The sequence below is a fragment of the Theropithecus gelada genome, chromosome 6 (assembly GCF_003255815.1).
Source record: "Theropithecus gelada isolate Dixy chromosome 6, Tgel_1.0, whole genome shotgun sequence".
Taxonomy (NCBI): domain Eukaryota; kingdom Metazoa; phylum Chordata; class Mammalia; order Primates; family Cercopithecidae; genus Theropithecus; species Theropithecus gelada.
Genome location: NC_037673.1, coordinates 119434166 through 119457596, shown reverse-complemented (window position 1 = coordinate 119457596; position 23431 = coordinate 119434166). Strand labels below are relative to the sequence as shown.

General features: G+C 44.2%; 1 protein-coding gene across 1 annotated transcript; it reads left to right on the top strand.

Annotated features, from left to right (window-relative positions):
- The first annotated feature begins 316 nt into the window (after positions 1-316).
- On the top strand, positions 317-16699 carry PPIC (peptidylprolyl isomerase C). Its single transcript, XM_025388059.1, has 5 exons — positions 317-761; positions 10322-10435; positions 11180-11273; positions 14110-14294; positions 16050-16699. Exons 1-5 carry the CDS (start codon positions 645-647, stop codon positions 16176-16178), a joined length of 639 nt encoding a protein of 212 aa, XP_025243844.1. The 5' UTR covers positions 317-644; the 3' UTR covers positions 16179-16699.
- The last annotated feature ends 6732 nt before the right edge of the window (positions 16700-23431 follow it).

Sequence of the window (23431 nt, the reverse complement as noted above, 5' to 3'; positions counted from 1 at the left end):
GACTGTGAATCCAGCAATTTCCAATGTTCCCCAGATGTGAATCATCTCAGTGAGAGGCCATTATTCGAGTGCAACAGGGCTTCACGCGTCCAGCGGTGTCAAAGTTCTGCTAAGCGTCCGAAGCCTAGCAAAAGGTTCCGATGGGCCATTGGAACTCAGCGGCCCCGGCGGAGGCTGCTCCCAGGACGGCAGCAATCAGACCGGGACCGGCCGCAGAGTTCCCAGTCCCGCGGAGCGCTAGCTGCCGGGCGGACGCGGAGGCCCGAGAGTCCTAGTCCTCCTGTCCAGGTTTAATCCGCGCCTACGCGGTAAATTCCACGAGGTGCTCCCAGCGTAGCCCGCCGCACCCTGCTCCGCGCCTGGCCAACCCGGGCTCCCTCCCGGCCCTGTCGTCCTCCGCACCCGCCTTAGGCGCAGCAGTCGAGCCCTGGCTGCGCCCTCTGGGCGCGCTCCTCCGAGTCCCAAGTTCGGGTCGCGAGTCTGAACTTGGGAGGAACGCGCCCCGGGTCCCCGCCCTTCCCGGACTGCCCGATCCCCATCCCCCGCAACTGAGAGCGCGCAGGCGCAGCCGGCCGGGAGTCCCGTCAGCGGTCCCGGAGCCAGTGGCCGCGCCCGTGCCGGTAGCGCCGCTGCCACCGCTCACCATGGGCCCGGGTCCTCGGCTGCTGCTACCTCTCTTGCTTTGCGTGGGGCTTGGCGCGGTTGTGTCTTCTTCGGGGGCCGAGGGCTTCCGCAAGCGAGGCCCCTCTGTGACAGCCAAGGTGACCGAGAGCGGCGGGCAGCAACTTCCCCTGTTGCGGGCGGGGCCCTGGGGGCGCTTTGGATACTGGGACCTCGGTGTCAGGGCGGGCGAGGAGGAGGCTTCCCGGGCTCAGGGGTACTGGAGGCGGCCGCCGGGCTGGGTGGGAGGGGGCTGCTCGCGTGCGGGGAGGCCGGCGCTCCCAGGGAGACCCTGGGGGAGCTGGGCTGAGGCCAGCCTGCCCCCGCCGCAGGCTGCTTGGACTTCTTGTCCCGGGTCGGTGGCCCGAGGTGATCAGCTTGTGGGTAGGAGAGGCTTCCGGAACCGGCTGGCCAGTTCTCCAGGAAGGAGACTGCCCAAGTACTTCCTTCTGCGTGGCCTGGGCTCGGGAGCGGAGCGAGAGGAATGCGGTGGGGACGGGACCCGCACAGGAGAGGCACTCGGAGTCCAGGGCTTGCAGCCGCCCGCCCGCCGCGTGGTCTCCACTCTGGCCGCGGTGGCTTCGGGCAGGCGTTAAAGCGCCTCGTTCAGATGAGAGACTACCCTCCGCCTCTTTTGGGGAACCGTCGTCCTCTCCCGGGAAGGGGAGGTGCGCCTTCAACTTCGGCGGGCGGGCGGCCCCGGCTGTGGGCTACGCCAGGCCGGGCGAAGGCGGCACCTGTAGACCTGGGGCGGCCTCCACGGCGGGGGACGGGGGCAGAGGGCTGCCACAAAGTGCGTCTTTAAGGCTTCCTCGTGCTTAACTCCACTTCAGTTCTTTTTTCAGCATATTTAACCAAGGGTAGACGATAATGGGAGAGTGCAGGGAGAGGGAGGGGATAATTTGGTGCCCGTGATCACCACTTCTAGAAAACCCACTGGCAATAGTGTCTTGGAAACTGAAGCCGGAGGGGCGGGCTGCAGCTGAAAGTGGTCTTCATCAGTCTGGGGTTTGTCAGTGGAAACGATACTCATCAGCGACTAGAATACTTACATCCTCTACAGCAGGCGCCACCTGAGAACGGGGAAGACTAGGGGTGGGGAGGAGGAGGTCCAGCTCAGCATCTGGTGTCGCAGAAAGGCCATGCCACGCTGTGGGCGGGGTTGATAAACAGCCTGATGGTTTTGAGAAGCTCTGATCTTACTCCCAGCCTCTTGATCTTGTAGGCGTATCTAACTTTGGGAAATGATTTGTGCAAGGCCACAGAGCTGAATAGGGTCTCTGGAGATAAAGCCATAAACATAAAATTCGCACAATTATGAAATGTTAGAGGAAATAAACTTCAATATACGTTGGGTGACATTTTAAAATATCTGAAAAATGAGAAAAACCAGCGCAGGGAAGATTTAGGAGGCAAAGGGAACTGCATGTGCGTAGGTCCTCCAACGGGAAAGCCCTCCCTGCATTCAGAGGATGTGGAGAGGATGGTGTGGCTTCAGCACAGAATGAGAGGTGACGAGATGAGGTTGGAGGCGTGAGCAGCAGCGGGATCACACAGGGCCTTAGAGGCTGCAGGTAGGCGTGCGGGTATTGAGACAATTTTTCTTAAAATTTGAAGTCTTATTCTGCAGTCAGAGCCACTGAAGGGTTTTAAGCATAAGAATGGCATGATTTCAACCGGGCGCAGTGGCTCACGCCTGTAATCCCAGCACTTTGGGAGGCCGAGGTGGGTGGATCACGAATGTCAGGAGTTCAAGAATGGCATGATCTCAGTATATACTCTTGAGAAATTTATGTGGTCACTCAGTGGAGAGTGAACTGGGAGGTCATTCAGGGCACCATGCCAGAGTCCAGATGGTGGCTTGGATTAGGGTGGTAATCATTGAAATGGGGAGCAAGGAAAGGACTTGTAACAGATTTTGGAGGGATAACTAACAGGAGTTGCTGATGGTTTAGAAAGTGGGGTGAGGGAGAGGGAATAGGAGGAATAGGTTTGCCAAATAAGATACAGGAAGCCCAGTTAGATGTGAATTTCAGATTAACAATGAATAAATGTTTTTAGTGTAAGTACATCCCCTGTAATATTTGGGAACAAGTTTCACCTGGGAAACTTTTTAAACCTGCTGATGCAGAGACCCGCCGCAGAGCAAGTCAATCACAATCTGTATGGGTGGGGCTCAGTATCCTATCGTTTAGAAGCTTTCGGTGATTCTGATGTGCAGGCAGCATGGGCTGGGAACCACTGGAAGATGGAGCCAAGAGAGGAGGAAGCTGGTGGCTGCAGAAGGGGAAGGGTTTGAGCATCCTAAACCCTTGTCGGTGACACTGTCACTGAGGGAGAGTCTGCATGTACCCTACTCTCAGAATTGTTACTTAACATGTCATTTTTTCCCCCTACCGAATTTGTCATTAAGTTCTGAAAGCTAATTGTGTAGGTGCGTCTTAAACAAATCTGCTCTGTTAAATTATTTTTCATGAACTTCTAAAGACAACTGAATCTATTCGGAAATGATGTTCAAAATAATTTCTCTGAGTGCAGGCAAGTACATTAATTGGCCATTGCTCTAGTGTATTGTTTTCCCCAGCAGTGTTTTTGTTTACCTGTGGTTTCATTTAAAAATAGGAATCTGTAAATAAGAGAGGTGTGAGGTGCTATTCTGCCCACATGGCCCATTAGTGGCATTAACTTCGTCCACACATCCTACTGCTTGGCCAGCCTGGCAGCTTCCTGCCCCAGCCATAGAGGCTCAGGTGGGGGCTCTGGCTCATTGGGCTCCAAATCCACAGAATTACATTTGCTGACCTATATTTTTGAACCAATGCCATGGGATCTGTGCAGGATCCGGCATCAGGAGTGTGTGAAATAATGCCACCATCCTTCCAGCTGTACACATATTACAGCTTGCAAGCACATTAGCATGTAGTGGCCAGGAGGCTGCGGCTAGATGGCCTTGGACAAGTTATCTAGTGTCCACAGCTCCGTTTCCTCCTCTGTCAAATGGAGATAGAAATCATCCCTACCTGGGAGGGCTTTGCGCATTAGATGAGGTAAAGCAGATGTCTTAGTCCATTTGTGTTGCTATAAAAGAATACTTGAGGCTGGGCAATTTATGAAGAAAAAAGGTTTATTTAGCTCACGATTCTGTCGGCTGGAAGATTCAAGATTCGGCATCTGGTGACAGCCTCAGACTGCTTCCACTCATGGCGGAAGATGGTAGGGAACAGGCATGTGCAGATCACGTGGTGAGAGAGGAAGCTGAGGGGTGTGGTGTCAGCTTCCTTTTAAAACCAGTTCTCATGGGAACTAACAAAGTGACAACCCACTCAATTCTGAGATGGCACCAAGCCATTCATGAGGGATTTACGCCTATGACTCAAACACCTCACATTAGGCCCCACCTCCAACATTGGGATCAAACATCTAAACCATAGCAGCAGGTAAAGCACATAGTCCATAGTCCCTGATTGCAGAAGTCACTTGTTAGTGTTATTTGTGTTTATCTTCTTAATCCTACTGTGACAGCGCAGACCTGAAAGGAATCATTTATTTTACAGATGAAGAAAGAAAGTTCAGAGTTTAATTTGCTGAAGGTTCCATGGCCATTGAGTAGTGGAACTGCATTTGAGAACAGTTTCTTCCACATCACAGCTCATGTACTGGGTGTGTTCCCTACTTACTTTGGAAATGGAATCAGGATTAATTCCACAGGGGTTTGGGTCAGGCTGTGTGAGTGCCTCCTCCCTTTTCCTCTACCTCCTCCCACCTCCAATGCTGCGTAATTTCCAAATGACTTTCAAGGGCAGCCTTGAGGGAAAAAAGAAGTGACTGAGGTGCCCACCCCCAAAGTCTAGCATGGAATCCAATATCACCTTTCCCAGGAAGCCCACACTGATCTCCACAGATAATCACCACCCCTTACCATGACACCTTATCTGTACTTATCTTATAAAATCGGACTTCTCATTATATTATCGCATTCATGTATGTGTTTTCTGTTGGACTGAAGCTCCTTGAGGGTAGGAGCTTTGTAGCCCCAGCCCACCCCTGGCCCAGCACTGGGCCTTGTTCCCAGAGGCACTCAGCAACATTGGAGATGAATCCAGTGGTGAGAGGGTTTAGAGTGAGAGCGTTTGCTGGCAGCTGTCTCACCTCCTGTCTAGGAATGTGTGTGCCCAGGTTCTCCTTGAGTATCATTTGACATTGAACCATTTAACATTTGACTGCCTCCTTCTGCTGACCTTTAGCTGGCCCCCGGGGAGCTCAAAACACTGTTTCTGCTCCTTAGGGTCTCCCTGGCTAGACTGGGAGAGCCCTATTAACAAAAACCAGTTTAGAGAGAGGCAGCCTTGAAACCTGGGCTCTCATACTCATAGTCGGGAAATCTTGGTAAATCACGTAACCGCCCTCATTCCACTTTTCTGATTTGTAAATTAGTGATAATAGTTCCTGTCCCACCTTTCCCGGGTGTGGTGAGGATGAATTATATAAGATGATGTGGGTTGCCCACACTGAGACCACCACTAAGTCATGTTTGTTTCCTTCCCTCTTCCTTCCTGCTCCTCCTCCAGTTTCTGCCCCTTTGTTTAAATGCCTCTCCTGGCTGGGCGCTGTGGCTCATGCCTGTAATCCCAGCACTTTGGGAGGCCAAGGTGGGCAGATCACTTAAGGTCAGGAGTTCAAGACCCAGCCTGGCCAATATGGTGAAACCCTGTCTCTACTAAAAATACAAAAAGTAGCCGGGTGTGGTGGTGCACACCTGTAATCCCAGCTACTCAGGAGGCTGAGGTACAAGAGTCACTTGAACCTGGGAGACAGGGGTTGCAGTGAGCCAAGATTGTGCCACTGCACTCCAGCCTGGGTGACAGAATGAGATTCGGTCTGAGTAAATAAGTAAATAAATAAATGCCTTTTCCGTCTCCCTCATACATTCCTTCCTTCACCACCCCAGTGCAGACCATTATGACCTTATTCTTGAACTGGTGTAAAAGCCTGCAGATTCTCTTTCTCTCCCCATATGAGTAACATTCACAGAGCCTCGCTTGACCCTATTTTTTCTCTTCTCTCTGTTGCCTAACAAAGCTCATGCTTAGGCCGGCATCTCTCCTCTGCCTTCTGGAACTGGTGGGCAGCTTCTTTCCTGGCCCCCCACCCACTCTAACCCCTAGTTGTGGTCAGAAGGGCAGCTTTGCTTCTCTGCACACAGGCTACATTTCCTGCCTAGATGCATTGGTTCCAGAAAGAAGTCTGCCAGACAGGGCTCACCCCCATCCTTGTTTGGGGAGATGGCTCCCCTCCTCCCAGGCCTGCCTCCCTTCAAGCCTTCCTCCTTAGCCTCACTGTTCCTGCAGGCCTAGGCGTACAGTGTTTGGGGGGCATTTGTCACACACTGCCCTGTACTGTGGTTATGGGTTTGCCTATCCTATCTCTTTATTTTAAACTGCCTTAGGACAGGGACTCTCTTACACAGTTTGTGCCTTCACATTGCCTTTTACGTAACCTTGCATAAATACTTGTTGACAAAATAAGATTTGATTTTATCCTTTCCATTAGAGTTGGGAAAACCTGCTGTGTGTTCTCATGCTCACTTGTGAAGCTGAAGGATATTTTGATTTGGGGAAAAAATTATAATAATACACGTGCAAGGCTATGTGTAAAAAAATGTGATTTTTGCTGAAGAGTTATGTTGGGTGACAGGTGCTTTTTGTTCATCTGCTCATGTTGCTCTCCCAGATCTTACTCCCTTCCTTCCTAAACATTCACAGGTTTTGTTTTCTCTTCTTTATTTTAAAAGTCCTATTCAACATAGTGTTGGAAGTTCTAGCCAGGGCAATCAGGCAGGAGAAAGAAATAAAGGATATTCGATTAGGAAAAGATCAAGTCAAATTGTCCCTGTTTGCAGATGACATGATTGTATATTTAGAAAACTCCAGCGTGTCAGCCCAAAATCTCCTTAAGCTGATAAGCAACTTCAGCAAAGTCTCAGGATACAAAATCAATGTGCAAAAATCACAAGCATTCTTATACACCAATAAAAGACAGAGAGCCAAATCATGAGTGAACTCCCATTCACAGTTGCTTCAAAGAGAATAAAATACCTAGGAATCCAACTTACAAGGGATGTGAAGGACCTCTTCAAGGAGAACTACAAACTACTGCTCAACGAAATAAAAGAGGACACAAACAAATGGAAGAACATTGCATGCTCATGGATAGGAAGAATCAATATCGTGGAAATGGCCATACTGGCCCAAGGTAACGTATAGATTCAATGCCATCCCCATTAAGCTACCAATGATTTTCTTCACAGAATTGGAAAATACTTAAAAGTTCATATGGAACCAAAAAAGAGCCCGCATTGCCAAGACAATCCTAAGCCAAAAGAACAAAGCTGGAGGCATCACGCTACCTGACTTCAAACTATACTACAAGGCTACAGTAACCAAAACAGCATGATACTGGTACCAAAACAGAGATATAGACCAATGGAACAGAACAGAGCCCTGAGAAATAATACCACACATCTACAACCATCTGATCTTTGACAAACCAGACAAAAACAAGAAATGGGGAAAGGATTTCCTATTTAATAAATGGGTGCTGGAAAAACTGGCTAGCCATATGTAGAAAGCTGAACTGGATCCCTTCCTTACACTTTTTTTTTTTTTTTTTTTTTTTTTTTGTGAGACAGAGTCTCACTCTGTTGCCCAGGCTGGAGTCCAGTGGCCGGATCTCAGCTCACTGCAAGCTCCACCTCCCGGGTTTATGCCATTCTTCTGCCTCAGCCTCCCGAGTAGCTGGGACTACAGGCGCCCGCCACCTCACCCGGCTAGTTTTTTGTATTTTTTAGTAGAGACGGGGTTTCACCGGGTTAGCCAGGATGGTCTCGATCTCCTGGCCTTGTGATCCGCCCGTCTCGGCCTCCCAAAGTGCTGGGATTACAGGCTTGAGCCACTGTGCCCGGCCTCCTTACACGTTATAAAAAATTAATTCAAGATGGATTAAAGACTTAAATGTTAGACCTAAAACCACAAAAACCCTAGAAGAAAACCTAGGCAATACCATTCAGGACATAGGCATGGGCAAGGACTTCATGACTAAAATACCAAAAGCAATGGCAACAAAAGCCAAAATTGACAAATGAGATCTAATTAAACTAAAGAGCTTCTGCACAGCAAAAGAAACTACCATCAAAGTGAACAGGCAACTTACAGAATGGGAGAAAATTTCTGCAATCTACCCATCTGACAAAGGGCTAATACCCAGAATCTACAAAGAACTTAAACAAATTTACAAGAAAAAAACAATCCCATCAAAGAGTGGGCAAAGGATATGAACAGACCTTCCCAAAAGAAGACATTTATGCAGCCAACAGACACATGAAAAAATGCTCATCATCACTGGTCATCAGAGAAATGCAAATCAAAACTACAATGAGATACCATCTCCACACCAGTTAGACTGGTGATCATTAAAAAGTTAGGAAACAACAGATGCTGGAGACGATGTGGAGAAATAGGAACGCTTTTACACTGTTGGTGGGAGTGTAAATTAGGTCAACCATTGTGGAAGACAGTGTGGCAATCCCTCAAGGATCTAGATCTAGAAATACCATTTGACCCAGCGATCCCATTACTGGGTATATACCCAATTATAAATCATGCTACTATAAAGACACATGCACACGTATATTTATTGCAGCATTATTCACATTAGGAAAGACTTGGAACCAACCCAAATGTCCATCAATGATAGATTGGATGAAGAAAATGTGGCACATATCCACCATGGAATACTATGCAGCCATAAAAAAGGATGAGTTCATGTCCTTTGCAGGGACATGGATGCAGCTGGAAACCATCATTCTCAGCAAACTATTGCAAGAGCAGAAAACCAAACACCGCATGTTCTCACTCATAGGTGGAAATTGACAATGAGAACACTTGGACACAGGAAGGGGAACATCACACCCCGGGGCCTGTTGTGGGGTGGGGATGGGGGAGGGATAACATTAGGAGATATACCTAATGTAAATGATGAGTTAATGGGTGCAGCACACCAACATGGCACATGTATACATATGTAACAAACCTGCACGTTGTGCACATGTACCCTAGAACATAAAGTATAATTAAAAAAATAAAGTCTGGAAGGCTCTTCTAGTGTATTATACAATGTTTCTTTAAGGTTTCATCTCTGGCTTCCTGGTGTTGCTTCGTTATTGCTGGTTATTGAATTTACACCTTGGCTTGCAAATCCCTTTGGAGAAACTGCTTCTGGCAGAAGCCAGCTCTGCACTGACCAGGCTCATGGGTGTGTTGAAGCTGCCTCCTATCCCAAGCCATGCTGAATGGCACTGCTTTAATACACTGCTCCATCTCAAGGGCAGGGCCCTTCATGCATTCTCTAAAGCTCTTCTATATAAGTAATAATAAAAGTTTAGCTGCTTTGGCCATGTAAAAATTGTAAAATGCCACATGGAACACTAAATATCACATCACCCTGTGACAGACGTACTGATGTATTGGCAGAAGCTCTTGTCTTGAGCAGAAGCTTGACAGTCTTTACTTAGTGATTTTTCTAAACTGTAAGACATCTTTTTTCCTTGACAACCCTTCTTATATTTTTTAAAGCCATCTCTTGAATGTCTTTTTTTACCCATTCAAACAGTAAATTGGTTCATATAATCTAAACGCGCTAATAGAATGCCCTTCGACTCTGTGGCCTTTTCAAGCGTTCTATGTCAGAATCATCTTAGCACAGTGATTTGTGAAGCAAAATGCATATAATGTTGTTTCAGATGAGACAGTTAAAAACAAGTCCAAGAGAACCTGTATAGTTTTACCTGCAAAAAGAGGACCCACATTCACTTCTGGCTATGTGTTTTCTTTTTTCTGTTCTGAAATGTTGGGTTAGGGAAAGCAAATTCTACCTGGGTAACTTGGGAACAAAAGGACTGAATTCAGTGTCTGAGTTTACAGGGTGATGGCTTTGTCAGGACCCAAGCTTAATGTCTGCTGTCCTTTGGAAAGCTGGGGCCCTGGTGCTTTACTGTGCTTGGACATGAATGGCAGGCCTTTTGAAGGACTGCTGTGTTTCATCATTTTCATCATCTCCTGGATGGCAGACATCTGTTGAGAATTCACTGCAAATTTAGGACTGTTTGAAATTACAAAAAAAAAAAAAAAAAATTGGATGGTTAGCCTGTTCCCTCACAATCTTTTTTTTTTTTTTTTTTTTTCTGGTCCTGCCAAGATTAGAGAGCATTACTTTATAAGACAGCAACATTTTCTATTCTAATCTTCATCCATAAAGCCAGGAAATGGGAAGTAGCAGCAGTGTTTCTCTGGGGTATGGGAAGAGAAGAAGTACTGAAGACTTCATTGGCCAACCCTGACAGAATTGAGTCAGCCTTTAAACTCAATACCTGGTACAGTGCCAGGCCCATGGGTGGTGTTTAATGTTTGTTGAATGAATATTTGTGAGTGAGATGCACCCACGCAATAGTTTTAAAGTACCTTTAATTGATGTCATGCTCCTTTATAAAATACTGATGGGCAGGGCTTTTGTATGTGGATCAATTCTCAGATTTTAATTTTGGCTTACCTTATATTTGTGCTTTTCCACCTTATAACCTTCCACTTTGCCTTTCCACTGCACACAGGTTTTCTTTGATGTGAGGATTGGAGACAGAGATGTTGGCAGAATTGTGATTGGCCTCTTTGGAAAAGTTGTGCCCAAGACGGTAGAAAATTTTGTTGCTCTAGCAACAGGAGAGGTATGTCTCAGTTTTATTTCCTTTCAACTGGATCTTCTTTCTTTTAAGACAAATATAAAGATGTCTTCTGAGAAAATAAGTATTCAATTAGTATCTCAGATGAACCTTACCACATTTGACTTTATTTTCCAATAAAATACGTATTATCTGGGCACTCAGTGACCTTAGGCTTCTGGAAATTCAGAGAAAATAATCATCAAGTGAAAATAAGGGGCCGGGCGCGGTGGCTCACGCCTGTAATCTCAGCACTTTGGGAGGCCGAGGCGGGCGGATCACGAGGTCAGGAGATCGAGACCGTCCTGGCTAACATGGTGAAACCTCGTCTCTACTAAAAATAAAAAATAAAAAAAAATTAGCCAGGCGTGGTGGCAGGTGCCTGTAGTCCCAGCTACTCGGGAGGCTGAGGCAGGAGAATGGCTTGAACCCTAGGGGCAGAGCTTGCAGTGAGCCGAGATTGCGCCACTGCATTCCAGCCTGGGCGAAACAGAGAGACTCCTTCTCAAAAAAAAAGAAAAGAAAATATGGTTTGCTCTCTTTTAACTTATTCACATTAATACTTTACTTACATATTTATTTTTTGGTCAGCTAATGATAAATTTCTCTCAGTAAACCATAGCTGGGACATAATCAAGTTCTGTAGGCATTTTATTTAATTTTCTCAGTTTGTCCTTTCTAGATCAACACTGAGTTTATCTTTCAGTATGGCCTCTGTTACTTGTTATTCAACTGAAATAATCTCTTTAGAAAGGATATGGATATAAAGGAAGCAAGTTTCATCGTGTCATCAAGGATTTCATGATTCAAGGAGGTGACATCACCGCTGGAGATGGCACTGGGGGTAATGTCTTTGCATTTTTTCCTTTCCCATTTACCAAACCGAAACCTAAGATTAAGCCAGTATATGAACCCAGTCCATTGAAATCCAGAGCTAAGGAACACAGTTGTAAAGACGACTCTACCTCTTTAAGAAGCATGGAGTTTGGGGGACTCACCTCTAGCAGCATCTCGACAGGTATGAGGGAGGCGTCCTCATTTTAAGCAGGATTGTTTTGGTGTTTATTGTCTTTCCATAATCGAGCTGTATTCATTTTGCAGTTATTAAAATACCAGACTACTAGTCAATAGCCATACAGAAAAATATCTTCCGTAGGAAGGAAAAGGTGTGGAACGTGAAGCTGCATTCCCCTGGGAGGGCAGCGCGCTACAGAGGTGGGCATTGCAGGTAGAAAACGGGCCTCACACCAGGAGGGTGAGACTAGAGTTAGCAGCAGGGTCACAGTGCACTTTCTTCCTTCTTTCAAAATCTTTCATCATATTGACAAAAAACAAAACCAAAAAACAAGTCCAAGAGAACTTTTAAGGTTTAACCTGCAAAAAAGTGACTCACACTCTTGGCTCTGTGTTTTCTTTTTTCTGTTCTAAAATGATGGGTTGGAGAAAGCAAATTCTACTTAGGTAACTTGGGAACAGGAGGACTGAATCCAGTGTCTGAGTTTACAGGGTGGTGGCTTTGTCAGGACCCAAGCTTACTATTTGCTGTCCTTTGGACAAAGCTGGGAACCAATAATGTTTTAAAGTTAAAGCAATAGCTGAGTTGTCAGAATTGTAATGCAAACTGACTCTTATAAACAAAGTTGGAGTTCAATAAAGTAGAAATAGTTAAATTTGGAGAGTTTCAAATCTCCTTCAGCTTATTGTTTCTCATTGAGGATTATAGCTATCCAGCTCCATACACTGTTTTCTCTTAAAAGTATAGTGAGTTCTTTTCTTGAACATACACTATATATGTAACTCCAAAGAGTTTAAATTTACTTTAGATTTAAGATTTTTAATTCAACAAATACTGGTTTGGGTGGATATTTGTTGTCTATTTTTAAAGCAACAGGACATTTTCAAGCACTGTTTCTAATTTTATGTTTATTGCAATGGTTCATTTATAACAAAAAAATGACTGCTATTAGGTGCTTTGATTTGCCAGGCACTTTGTGAAGATTATTTTTAGTTCTTACAAAAATGCTGAGAGGTATGGGAATGTAGACTGGAGTGGAGGAAGGCATTTAGGTTACCCCAGGCAATGGGATTTGCTGAGGATGCTTGTGGATCTCACTGGAAAACCCTGCAGCGCTGGTACCCATGCCCATGCCCTTGGTGCTGGCATCTTACCTTCCTGCCATAGGAATGGTGCCGCCAGGAATGGTGACTGAGCTTCACTCTGCCCTCTTCTCTGCTACCTTTTTTTTTCTCACTACTTTCCCCGCCCAGTGTGCGTCTTGCCTTAAAATTCTCTGAATTTTGGAGACGATGTTTTGGGCAATTTAAATATGGCCTAGACCCTTCTGTAGGAGCACTCTCCTCCTACAAGGCCACTTCAAGTGTCACTGACCAACCAGTTATAAATTGCTTGGCTTATATCCACTTCTGGGCTTTTTTTTTTTTTTTTTTTCTTTTGAGACACAGTCTCACTCTGTCACCCAGGCTGAAATGCAATGGCATGATCTTGGCTCATTACAACCTCTGCCTCCCAGGTTCAAGTGATTCTCCTGCCTCAACCTCCCAAGTAGCTGGGATTGCAGGCACCCACCACCAAGCCTGGCTGATTTTTTTTGTATTTTTAGTAGAGACGGGGTTTCACCATGTTAGCCAGGATGGTCTCGGTCTCCTAATGTTGTGATCCACCGGCCTCGGCCTCCCAAAGTGCTGGGATTACAGTCATGAGCCACTGCTCCCAGCCTACTTCTGGGTTTTCTAACTGAATCAGAATTTTGAAGTTGGCAACTGACAGATAAGGGGCCCTGCAGAAGGGGAGATGGGCCTGGCAGACCCTTGAGGTGTTGGAGGATGGTCAGATCCTTCTCATGGTTTGTGGATAAAGGTCTTCCACTCTGCCTGCTGCTTTGCTAGAACTCCAGACCTCCTGCCTTGCTTTGGTTCTCCTGTTCAAGGCTGACCACTGGGTGCTCCCAATTGCCATCATCCTCTGGGTCCTGATGGGTCCTGAAGTTGCTGGGACCAACAACTTCCAGATCAGCTGCTATTGTTCTTGGTGCTGAGGCAAGAAAAAACACCCGCTTTAGAGTCAGAAAGTCAGATGTTCAAATTCTGCTCTGCTGTTTTCAAGTTTTGTAACCTCTGTTTTCCACTGTAAAACAGGACAGAGAATACCTACTCTTCAGGGCTGTTATGAGAATTCACTGTGGGTGTATATTGAATGCTTGGTGCATCCTGGTTGGGTGCTGAGTAACACCCAATCCTGGATAAGTCACAGGACTGTCCTGAGCTTTCAGCCTCAGGAAACAGGTACACAGCCACTAGGATGGCTCACACACCTTTTCATCTGGCTTTAGGATGTTTTCCTGACCTTCAATTCCATCTCACTTCAGAGCGAAATCATGGTCCTGCTTGATCAAGGTTTGGCCCTTGGTTTGAGGCCAGAGAGCATCCCGCCATCCTGTGCCATATTTAAGGCTTTCTTTGTTCATTTTAGGCCCTAGTGCCCTGCTTCCTTAAGGAGTTAATTTTATTCCCTCCTTCACTTCTCCTTATGTTTGAACACATATTCCCCATCCCTACCTCCTATAGGGTTCCAATAACTGATTCCTCTAAGGCCTTATGAACCCTTTGAAGAGTTGACTTTTGGAAGACATCTGTTGACTCTCTTCCTTGTTTTGTCTCAGGTGTGAGCATCTATGGTGAGACATTTCCAGATGAGAACTTCAAGCTGAAGCACTATGGCATTGGGTGGGTCAGTATGGCCAATGCTGGGCCTGACACCAATGGCTCTCAGTTCTTTATCACCTTGACCAAGCCCACCTGGTTGGACGGCAAACATGTGGTATTTGGAAAAGTCATCGATGGGATGGTAAATTGATACATTTTTTTCCTTTCAAAGCTTCATATTTTTATTGAGAGTACTTTCAATAATTTATTTTAATCTTAAAATATGCTTGTTAGAGATCCACTATATAGCTGACTGGCCTCTTCAAAGGGGAATAAATTATATATGGTATGGCATTTTAACTATTAGGGTCATTGGTGCAGCAGCTAGGGACTTGACAAGGAGAAATTAAGGACTTAAGTTGATTTATTTTACTACTTGATATAAATGTAAAGCCCTTTTTAATGGAACCAATATATACCAGGACCCCATATATACACACAATGGGATATTATTCAGTCTTCAAAAGGAAAGATATTCTGAGGACATTATGCTAAGTGAAATAAACCAGTCATAGGAAGACAAATACTGTATGATTTCATTTATATAAAATATCTAAAGTGGTCACATTGATAGAAACAGAAAGTAGAATGGTAGTTGCCAGGGGCTGGGGATAGGGGTAAATGGGATGTTGTATTTAATAAGGCTTTCAGTTTTGCAAGATGAAAAATTCTGGATATTTGTTGCACAACAGTGTAAATATACTCAACACCACTGCACTGTGCACTTACACATGAGTAAGATGGCACATTTTATGTTATGTGTTTCTTACCAGAATTAAAAATAGTTAAAAACAAAGCAAAACAAAACAACCCCAGAATCCCATCTGGTTCAGCTCAGACACCCAGGTTACATTCACAGAGACATGGTACAGCAACCAAAGATTATCGAAGAGAATTTGAATCTATACTGTTGGGTCTCAAAGAATGTCAAAGCAGTCCAATTCACAACCCATAGGAACACTTCGTAACACCCTCCTTCCCTCTGTTTCTCAACATTTCTGCCTCACGGATGCCTAAAGTAGCTCTCTCAGCTCCTAAACTGGTTACTGTAAAGTCTGCCCACCCCAGGCCTGGACCATCCTTGTCTCCCTTGCCCTCTTCTAAGTTTCATTTTATTTTGTTTCCATGTGACTTATTCTGCCTCCCTCATCCAAATGTAAATAAACCAGTCTTGCTCACCGCAGTTCCTTCACAACTAACTGCTCTTCTGATTCTATCCAACACAAGTTTGGGAACTGAGCTAGTAGCCTCAAGGCTGTTTGGGAAACCCACCAAAAACCTACTTTCTTGGTCCTCGACCAGTCCTAACTTCCTTCAGTGTGAACTACGGGACTGCTGGGCTTGTGAAGCCTTCCAGGGTAGAGAAAGGCGCGTTCACAGCAGTGTAGGGGGCTGGTTACATTAGTATTGGGCTCAACTTATAGGTTAATGACTTGGGTCGCCTTTAAATGGACAAACCTAGAACTAGGTCCATTTCTGAATCTGCTTTCTGGCCCGTACATGTGAAGACCTATTATAGCATGGAGCTGAAACTGACTCAGACTTCATGTTAACTGTTAAACAGGTGAATGGAAATGCCTTTTACTAGAGCTGGGTGTTTACAAAAATATCTACTTTTTTAGAATATAAAATGGGTATTTAAAAAGAAGTGAGGAAATATACCAGTGTGGTCTCTGAGTAAGAAGGTCATGGGTGAATTTTATTATGTTATGTTTATATTTTCTAAATATTCTAAGTTTTCTACAGTTAGCGTGCGTGATCTTAGTAGTCATAAAAAACAAACAAACCAACCTTATTTCCTTCCCACTTGGGCTTTTGGAGTTGGCTTTGGTTTAACCTTTGGATTGCTATAGCTGCTGGTCAGAATTAAACCACGTGTCTACTTTTCCCTCACCAGACAGTGGTGCACTCCATAGAGCTCCAAGCAACTGATGGGCACGACCGTCCACTCACCAACTGCTCAATTGTCAACAGTGGCAAGATAGATGTGAAAACGCCTTTTGTGGTTGAGGTCGCTGACTGGTGACACAACTGGCAGAAAACAAGGATACGCTTTGGCGGGGGGTGTGTGTGTGTGTGTGTGTGTGTATGTGTGTATGTGTGTGTGTGTGGTGTCTTTCAATTATTTGCTTTGTTTTGTTTTTTTCCTTTTTTACTTTCTATTTTCTATCCCAGATCACAGGAAAGTTATAAAAATCAAACCATCAGCCTTTAGTTTGCTTGAACTTTAGTAAACCAACTGCTTAGGGACTTTCAACTTAAATATATACACTTCCTCAAGTGGTACTATTTTTAAAGTAAAAAAACTTTGAATTGGCTATTTTTTTAATGCAATAATGTTTTTTTCTGAATTCATTATGATCCCCATATTGGGTATTGCTGAAGATTTGTCTGAAACAGATGAGGATATTGAGTTTATTATTTTGTATCCAAACAGAAATTCAAGTAAAGGGAAATTTGACTAGTGTAATCTGAGATATGTCAGGGATTTCTTCCTAACAAAAAGGTGCTTTGCTGTTCTTTATATTAAATACTTTTTTACATAGATCAACTCTTTTTGCAAGACTTCTTAAAAATGTAAAGTTCTTTAAAAAATATACAAAAATACACACACTTTAGCATTAACAATGAACAGAAAGATTTTATAAATCAAACTATAAATAAAATTAGATAACTCAGAAATTATGCCCATCCACATCTCATATACTTAAGCTGATTATTTACTTATTGTTATTCAGTGTAACATTTTTAGAAAGTTATCTTGAGCCCAGTTGCAATAGGAATATTTTTTATTACTTACATAAGGGGATTAAGACTCAGCCTATAAGGTCTGGGGATGGTGGCTCACGCCTGTAATCCCAGCACTTTGGGAGGCTGACACAGGAGAATTGCTCGAGCCCAGGAGTTTGAGACCAGCCTGGGCAACAACAGTGAGACCCTGTCTCTACAAAAACCAAAATTAGCTGGTCATGTTGGTGCACATCTATAGTTCCAGTTACTCAGGAGGCTGAGGTGGGAGGATCGCTTGAGTCCAGGAGGTCAAGGCTGTAGTGAGCTGTGATTGCCCCAGGCAACAGAGTGAGACCCTGTCTCAAACAACAACAACAACAACACCACCCACTCAGGCTATATTTAAACTAGATGAAGCCAGGTGTGGTGGCACATGTCTGCAGTCCCAGCTACTGAAGAGGCTGAGGTGGGATGACTGCTTAAGCCCAGGAATTCGGGGTTATAGTGAGCTATACTGATTGGGTATCTGTACTGTTTGGCATCAATATGGTGGCCACCAGGGAGCATGGGACCACCAGGTTGCCTAAGGAGGGGTGAACTAGACCAGGCTGGAAACAGAGCAGGTCAAAACTTCTGTGCTGGTCAGTAGTGGGATCATACCTGTGAATTGCCACTGCACTCCAGCCTGGGCAACATAGCAAGACCCTATCCTTTTTTAAAAAAATAACTAATGGGAAAGTGAAATTCTACTGGGGCCTTGTCATAACATACCTGGCTATAATAGAGTGTGCTTGATCTCTGTTCAGATGGGAAGTGTTGTCTGTTAGAAAACAGTGCCATTGCTTCTCATCCAGGACTCATGCAGTGAGGATCCATCTCGAGTTGTATTCTAAGAAAATTGCCTCAATGAGAGATGAATTGAGTATTCCCACTGCTGATTCGCAAATTGCTACAACACTCTTGGACAGCAATTTGTTAATTTTTTTCCAACAAATACTTTTTGAGGGTCTTTGATCTGCCAGGTACCAGTTTGACTTTTGAGGATACAACAATGGACAGAACAGGGCCTCATGGGGCTTACAGTCTAGTGGGGGAAGACAGAGATTAAACAAGGAAACAAGTACAAAGGGTGATGAGTGCTGTGAAAAAAAAATATATATATAAAAATATATATATATAAAAATATATAAATATATATATATATATATATATATATATATATATATATATATTTCCATGTCTGCTGGAGAGGCTGGGAGAGAAGCATCGTTGGAGTGCAAGGCCTCTTGGGGCCCTCTTGGTTCTCTTGGGCCTCTTGAGGGATGGCATTTGTGCTAAGGCCTGAAGGAAAGGTAGGAAGCAGCAAGAAGGGCCTTCCAGGAGGAAGGAAGAGAAAATATGAAGGTCCCAAGATAAGGATGAGGGAATTCCAGGGCAGAAGAGAAAACCAGTGTGTTAGAGCCTGGTGCGAAAAGGGGAGCGGGATGGGGGTGCGGTCACAGGTGAGGCTGAAACTGGACCAGTTTGGGCCTGGGTGCCAAGGTGTGTCTTTGGTCATGGTACACGGAAAGGTTATCTGTTTGAAGTTGGGGAGGGGCATGATGTGATGATCTGTGTCTAAGAATTATTATTTTATCTGCTATAAGGAGAATTTTTATAGGGGGGCTAAAAGTGGAAGCAGTCCTTATCAGGAAACCCAAACATTCATAACCTTGGAATTTCTCACTCCTGGGATTGGCTTTAGAAAGTGATCCAAAATTGTAAGGGACATGAGTGTTTCGGTCAGCCCAGCATTTAGTCTGCTTGCTCTGGTGATGGCTGCCCAATTTCTTATTTTTCTTTTGAGAAATCACATCCTTCCCTCACCTAGCTGTAGTCCTTAGGGTGGGCTGAGCCTACAGATGGGTACACACCCGGCCTGGCAGACTCATTAATTAACTCACTTGATAAATATTATCAATAATATAGGCTGGGCTAGAGCTGCAAACAAATAGTGTCACCCCTTGTGGTTCCTGTGAAAGTGACAAATTATACTACATGAATATATAACACAACATCAGGGAGCAGTAAGTCAGTGAAGTCAGGGAAAGCGAATAGACAGTGAAGGGGTGGTCAGTGGGGGCTGAAGGAAGTGAGGGAGCACCAAGCCGTGGGGACAGTAGGGGAACTGTGTGAAGGCAGAGGGGACAAGAACAGTGGTCATCAGTGATGGGCAGGCTGGGTGGGTTCAGGAAACAGCAAAGGGGCCAGATGAACAGAGCAAGGGAGGTGGGACAGGGAGCAGGGCTGTCCTGTTGGCCATCCAGAACATTCCTTTGCCCTGGCTCCAGTGACTGGCTCAGACCTAGGTGCTGGACCTCAGTCATGTGAATGAGCCATCATTGGATTTCCGGAATGATTGGGAAAGAGCTGCCGTCTTTCTGAAAGAGAATATATAGGAACAGGCCTAAGAGCGAAGTCAGCACAGAAAGAAGTGGCCCAGAAGACAGAAAGGTTCCGAAAACATCATTTAGCTGCTGTGTCCAGCTGTGCCCAAAGCTAATCCACACTTAGCTTTTCGCTCTGTAAACTAATACATTTTCCTTTTTCTTAAGCCAAGGCAAACTGATTTCCTTTGACTTGCAACCTAAAGTCTTTACCAAATATAGCAATATTGAAAATTTTTTATGTGTAAAGATGTGAATTGCAGAATATTTATGATAGCAAAATACTGGGAGCAACTTCAATGTCCCAAAATGGTTGTAAAGCACACATCCCATAATAGAATAGTATGCATTCATTAAGACTGATGTTAGAGAACTGAGTAACATGAGAAAATGATTGTTTTCAGGAAAAAGCAGAAATTCTGTATGCAGCATGATCTCAATTATGTAAACACATTCTCATAAAGCAAATACAACAAAATGCAAATTCACATAAGTAAATGCAAATGGTGGGATTTTTAAACTATATTTTTACTTTTTTTGGTTTTTAATTTTTCTCTAGCGTGCATTTCTTTTTAATAATTAGAAAAAGAAAACAATTCTTTTTAATTTTAAATGAAGATAACATGGAGGAAAAATTGGAAACAAATGACCTCTTGTACATGCAAAAGTGCTTTACATCTCAGTGTCCAAGAGCACATAGCCAGCACTCTCCCCCATGCAGAAGGACATGCGCTTTACACCACACATGCCATCTAGGTTTTCCACTACTGTGAGCATACATGACTTCTCTCTAGTGACAAGGCAAAAAGTGCTTCATTTGGGAAGTGCTGAAATTCTGAGCCCACTAGTGCACCAGTGGTAAATTATCATGTTATCTATCATGCCAGATGACCAAGAGCTAAGGACATACCCCTGCTAAAAACAGTTTATTTCTTGTACACCAAGGGTCAGGCCTCATACAGAAACCATGAGCAAACTGATGACTATGAAAATAGGAACTGTTACTTTTTATAGTCTAATGTTTTCTGCAAAAGCTTTTGAAATAAATAGTTCACTGTTTTGCAGATCACGTTACTAAAAAGAAACATTTATAGTTGTGGGCGGATGTGGAATCAGAGGAAAATTTACACTGGACACCACCACCAAGCCCAAATTATTATAATTTAGTCTTGAATCACTTTAATCAACACTTTAAAATATTTTGGTATTCTTAGCCATAATTTATTTTGTTCTCTTACAAGTGCTCTTTAGCAATTTTCTGGATCATCAAATAAGAGTTCAGTACAATTTACTTTTGGGTCAATTAGTTGGAATGACACTTTCGGAATTATCAATTACTTTATTTCTGATGAATTTTTAGGTTTTGAACAGGACTCACCAACCTCATTTCTCAGTTCAGCCGTTTTGAATTACATAAAGACAAAAACATGGCAAGGATTTTACAGCAGGAAAATGATTTGTTTTTGTTTTTCAACATTCCTATAATCCAGAGAGCTGAAGAAATCTTTGATCTAGAAAGCTTAGAAATTCAAAGCCCCCTCAACCACTGTTTTGTTTTTTTGTTTTTTTTTCAAATTAAGGAAGAATTAAAAACAGTATTTGTAATGGAAAATTGTGGTGCCATTAAGTACATAACGGCTTTTACTTAAGTCTGTAATTCATTTTGTGGATTTAAGATTTTGGCCAAGAGTAAGTTTTAGGTGTGATATAACATAAGTTCCTCCAAGGTTTGCTAGTGTTACTGACATTCTAGAGTGGTGGAAAAACAACTGGCATTGATGCAGAATTGGAGTGACTAGTACCAGGAATCAAGTCAGAAAAAAAGACCATCTGACAAATAGTAAGAGTTAATACAAAATTAATTTTAAAATCCTACCCTAGACCGGGCGCTGTGGCTCATGCCTGTAGTCCCAGCACTTTGGGAGGCCGAGGCAGGCGGATCACAAGGTCAGGAGTTTGAAACCAGCCTGGCCAATATGGTGAAACCCCATCTCTACTGAAAATACAAAAATTAGCTGGGCATGGTGGTGGGCACCTGTAGTCCCAGCTACTCGAGAGGCTGAGGCAGGAGAATCACTTGAACCCAGGAGGTGGAGGTTGCAGTGAGCCGAGATTATGCCACTGCACTCCAGCCTGGGCAACAGAGTGAGACTCAGTCTCAAAAAAAAAAAAAAAAAAAATTCCCACCCTAGTTAGATTAGGATGCAGAGGATTCACAGATTTGGAGGATTTGGAGGACCCAACTTACCAAAACCCCTTCTATCACCCACTTTTAAAGTTTTATTAGCAGTCAGGTACCTTTCCACCCCCATTAACTTTTCAGAGCATGTGAAGGACTTCCTTCTTTGAGCATGGTGGGCCTTCAAAGCGCTGTTAAAACTACAGTCGCCGTCTGTCCAAGGTGGTAACATTATGTCCTGTTATAGATATCCTGCATCTATTTCCAGGATCCAGATATCTCTATATGAAAATGACCCTTTTTCTTCTCTGGTCTTAAAGGACAAGCCTGCTTCTGGTGCCTTTTCTGGACACCAGGAGCTGCACTCTGACAAAATGTCCAGGGTAAAGGAGGAAGAACTGGTCAGCCTGGAGCAGAGAAACTCCAGACTTGATTTAACCATGTCTGCTTGAAGCATAGCCTCTCTTACAAAGACTTCAGAACTCCTGAATTGGCTCCAAGCCTTGTGCGAGGTGCTCTCTGCTAGCTCCAGCCCCTCGTTATCCTCCAGGCTCACTGACTTTCCTTCAGGACCTTGACTGAAGCTGTATTCTGATTTGGGGCTTTGTAACTTGCTGATGTCCCTGCAACACCCTTCCCTTTCCCCTTTGCTTTTCCTGGCTAATTACTCCTATATTCTTTAGGTCTCAACTTCAGTGTCACTATCTCAGAGAAGGGCCCTGGCCTGCCCAAATCTAGGTATCTTACCTATGTACAAGTAAACCTCTTTATTTCCTTAATGACACTTAACACATACTTTATCATTACAATTGTTCAAGTATTTATCCAGCCAATATCACATTATTCTGTAAGTTTCATAAGGGCAAGGATTCTTGTTTACCAAGGTCGAATTTGGAAAGATACCAAGGTTTTAGAAAAACACCATGTTGCCTGCTGTGATGAAGAAAAGTTACTATACTAGGTATGAAAGTTTGTGTAAAAGATGACAATTTCTAAGTGAACGGTATCTTTTATTTTTTATTACATTTAAAATACCTTACTTATTTTGTCCAATCATCTTGATATTTGCTTGAGTTGCTGAGCACTGGACTGTTGCTTTAAAGGGTGGCTCATGCCTGAAACCCCCACTACAAAGTCACCAGCCTCTTGCAGTAGCCATGCTGGCATTGTTTGATTTTGTGCCTGCTCCTTCTAGAAGTATTGAGGTGTTTTTTTGTTTGTTTGTTTTTTCTAATTAAAAAGAAATTGAACATTTTAAAATGCACAACATGAAAATAATTTGAAGTGCCCCAGGACTGTGGTTCTCAAACTTTATGGTGCATCAGAATCACCCAGAGGGTTAGTCAGATTTCCAGACTGCCTGATTCAGCAAGTCTGGGATAGGGCATGAAAAGTGGTACAAAGTTCTTGGGTGATGCTGATGCTACTGGTTCAGAGTCCACACTTTTTTTTTTTTTTTTTTGAGACGGAGTCTCGCTCTGTCGTCCAGCCTGGAGTGCAGTGGCCGGATGGCAGCTCACTGCAAGCTCCGCCTCCCGGGTTTACGCCATTCTCCTGCCTCAGCCTCCCGAGTAGCTGGGACTACAGGCGCCAGCCACCTCGCCCGGCTAGTTTTTTGTATTTTTAGTAGAGACGGGGTTTCACCGTGTTAGCCAGGATGGTCTCAATCTCCTGACCTCGTGATCCGCCCGTCTCGGCCTCCCAAAGTGCTGGGATTACAGGCTTGAGCCACCGCGCCCGGCCCCAGAGCCCACACTTTGAAAACCACTGCCCTGGGGTGTCACAAAGCTATGGTTTGTAATCACTGAATTAGCTTAGGTATTTGTAAAAAGAATACACATTTAAGAGATCATCCAAATATGTAGTTACATAATCCATTAACCACTCTGTGTCAGACTGGTGAGCAAACTATAGACAGTCACTGTTTTCAGAACAAGGAGGACG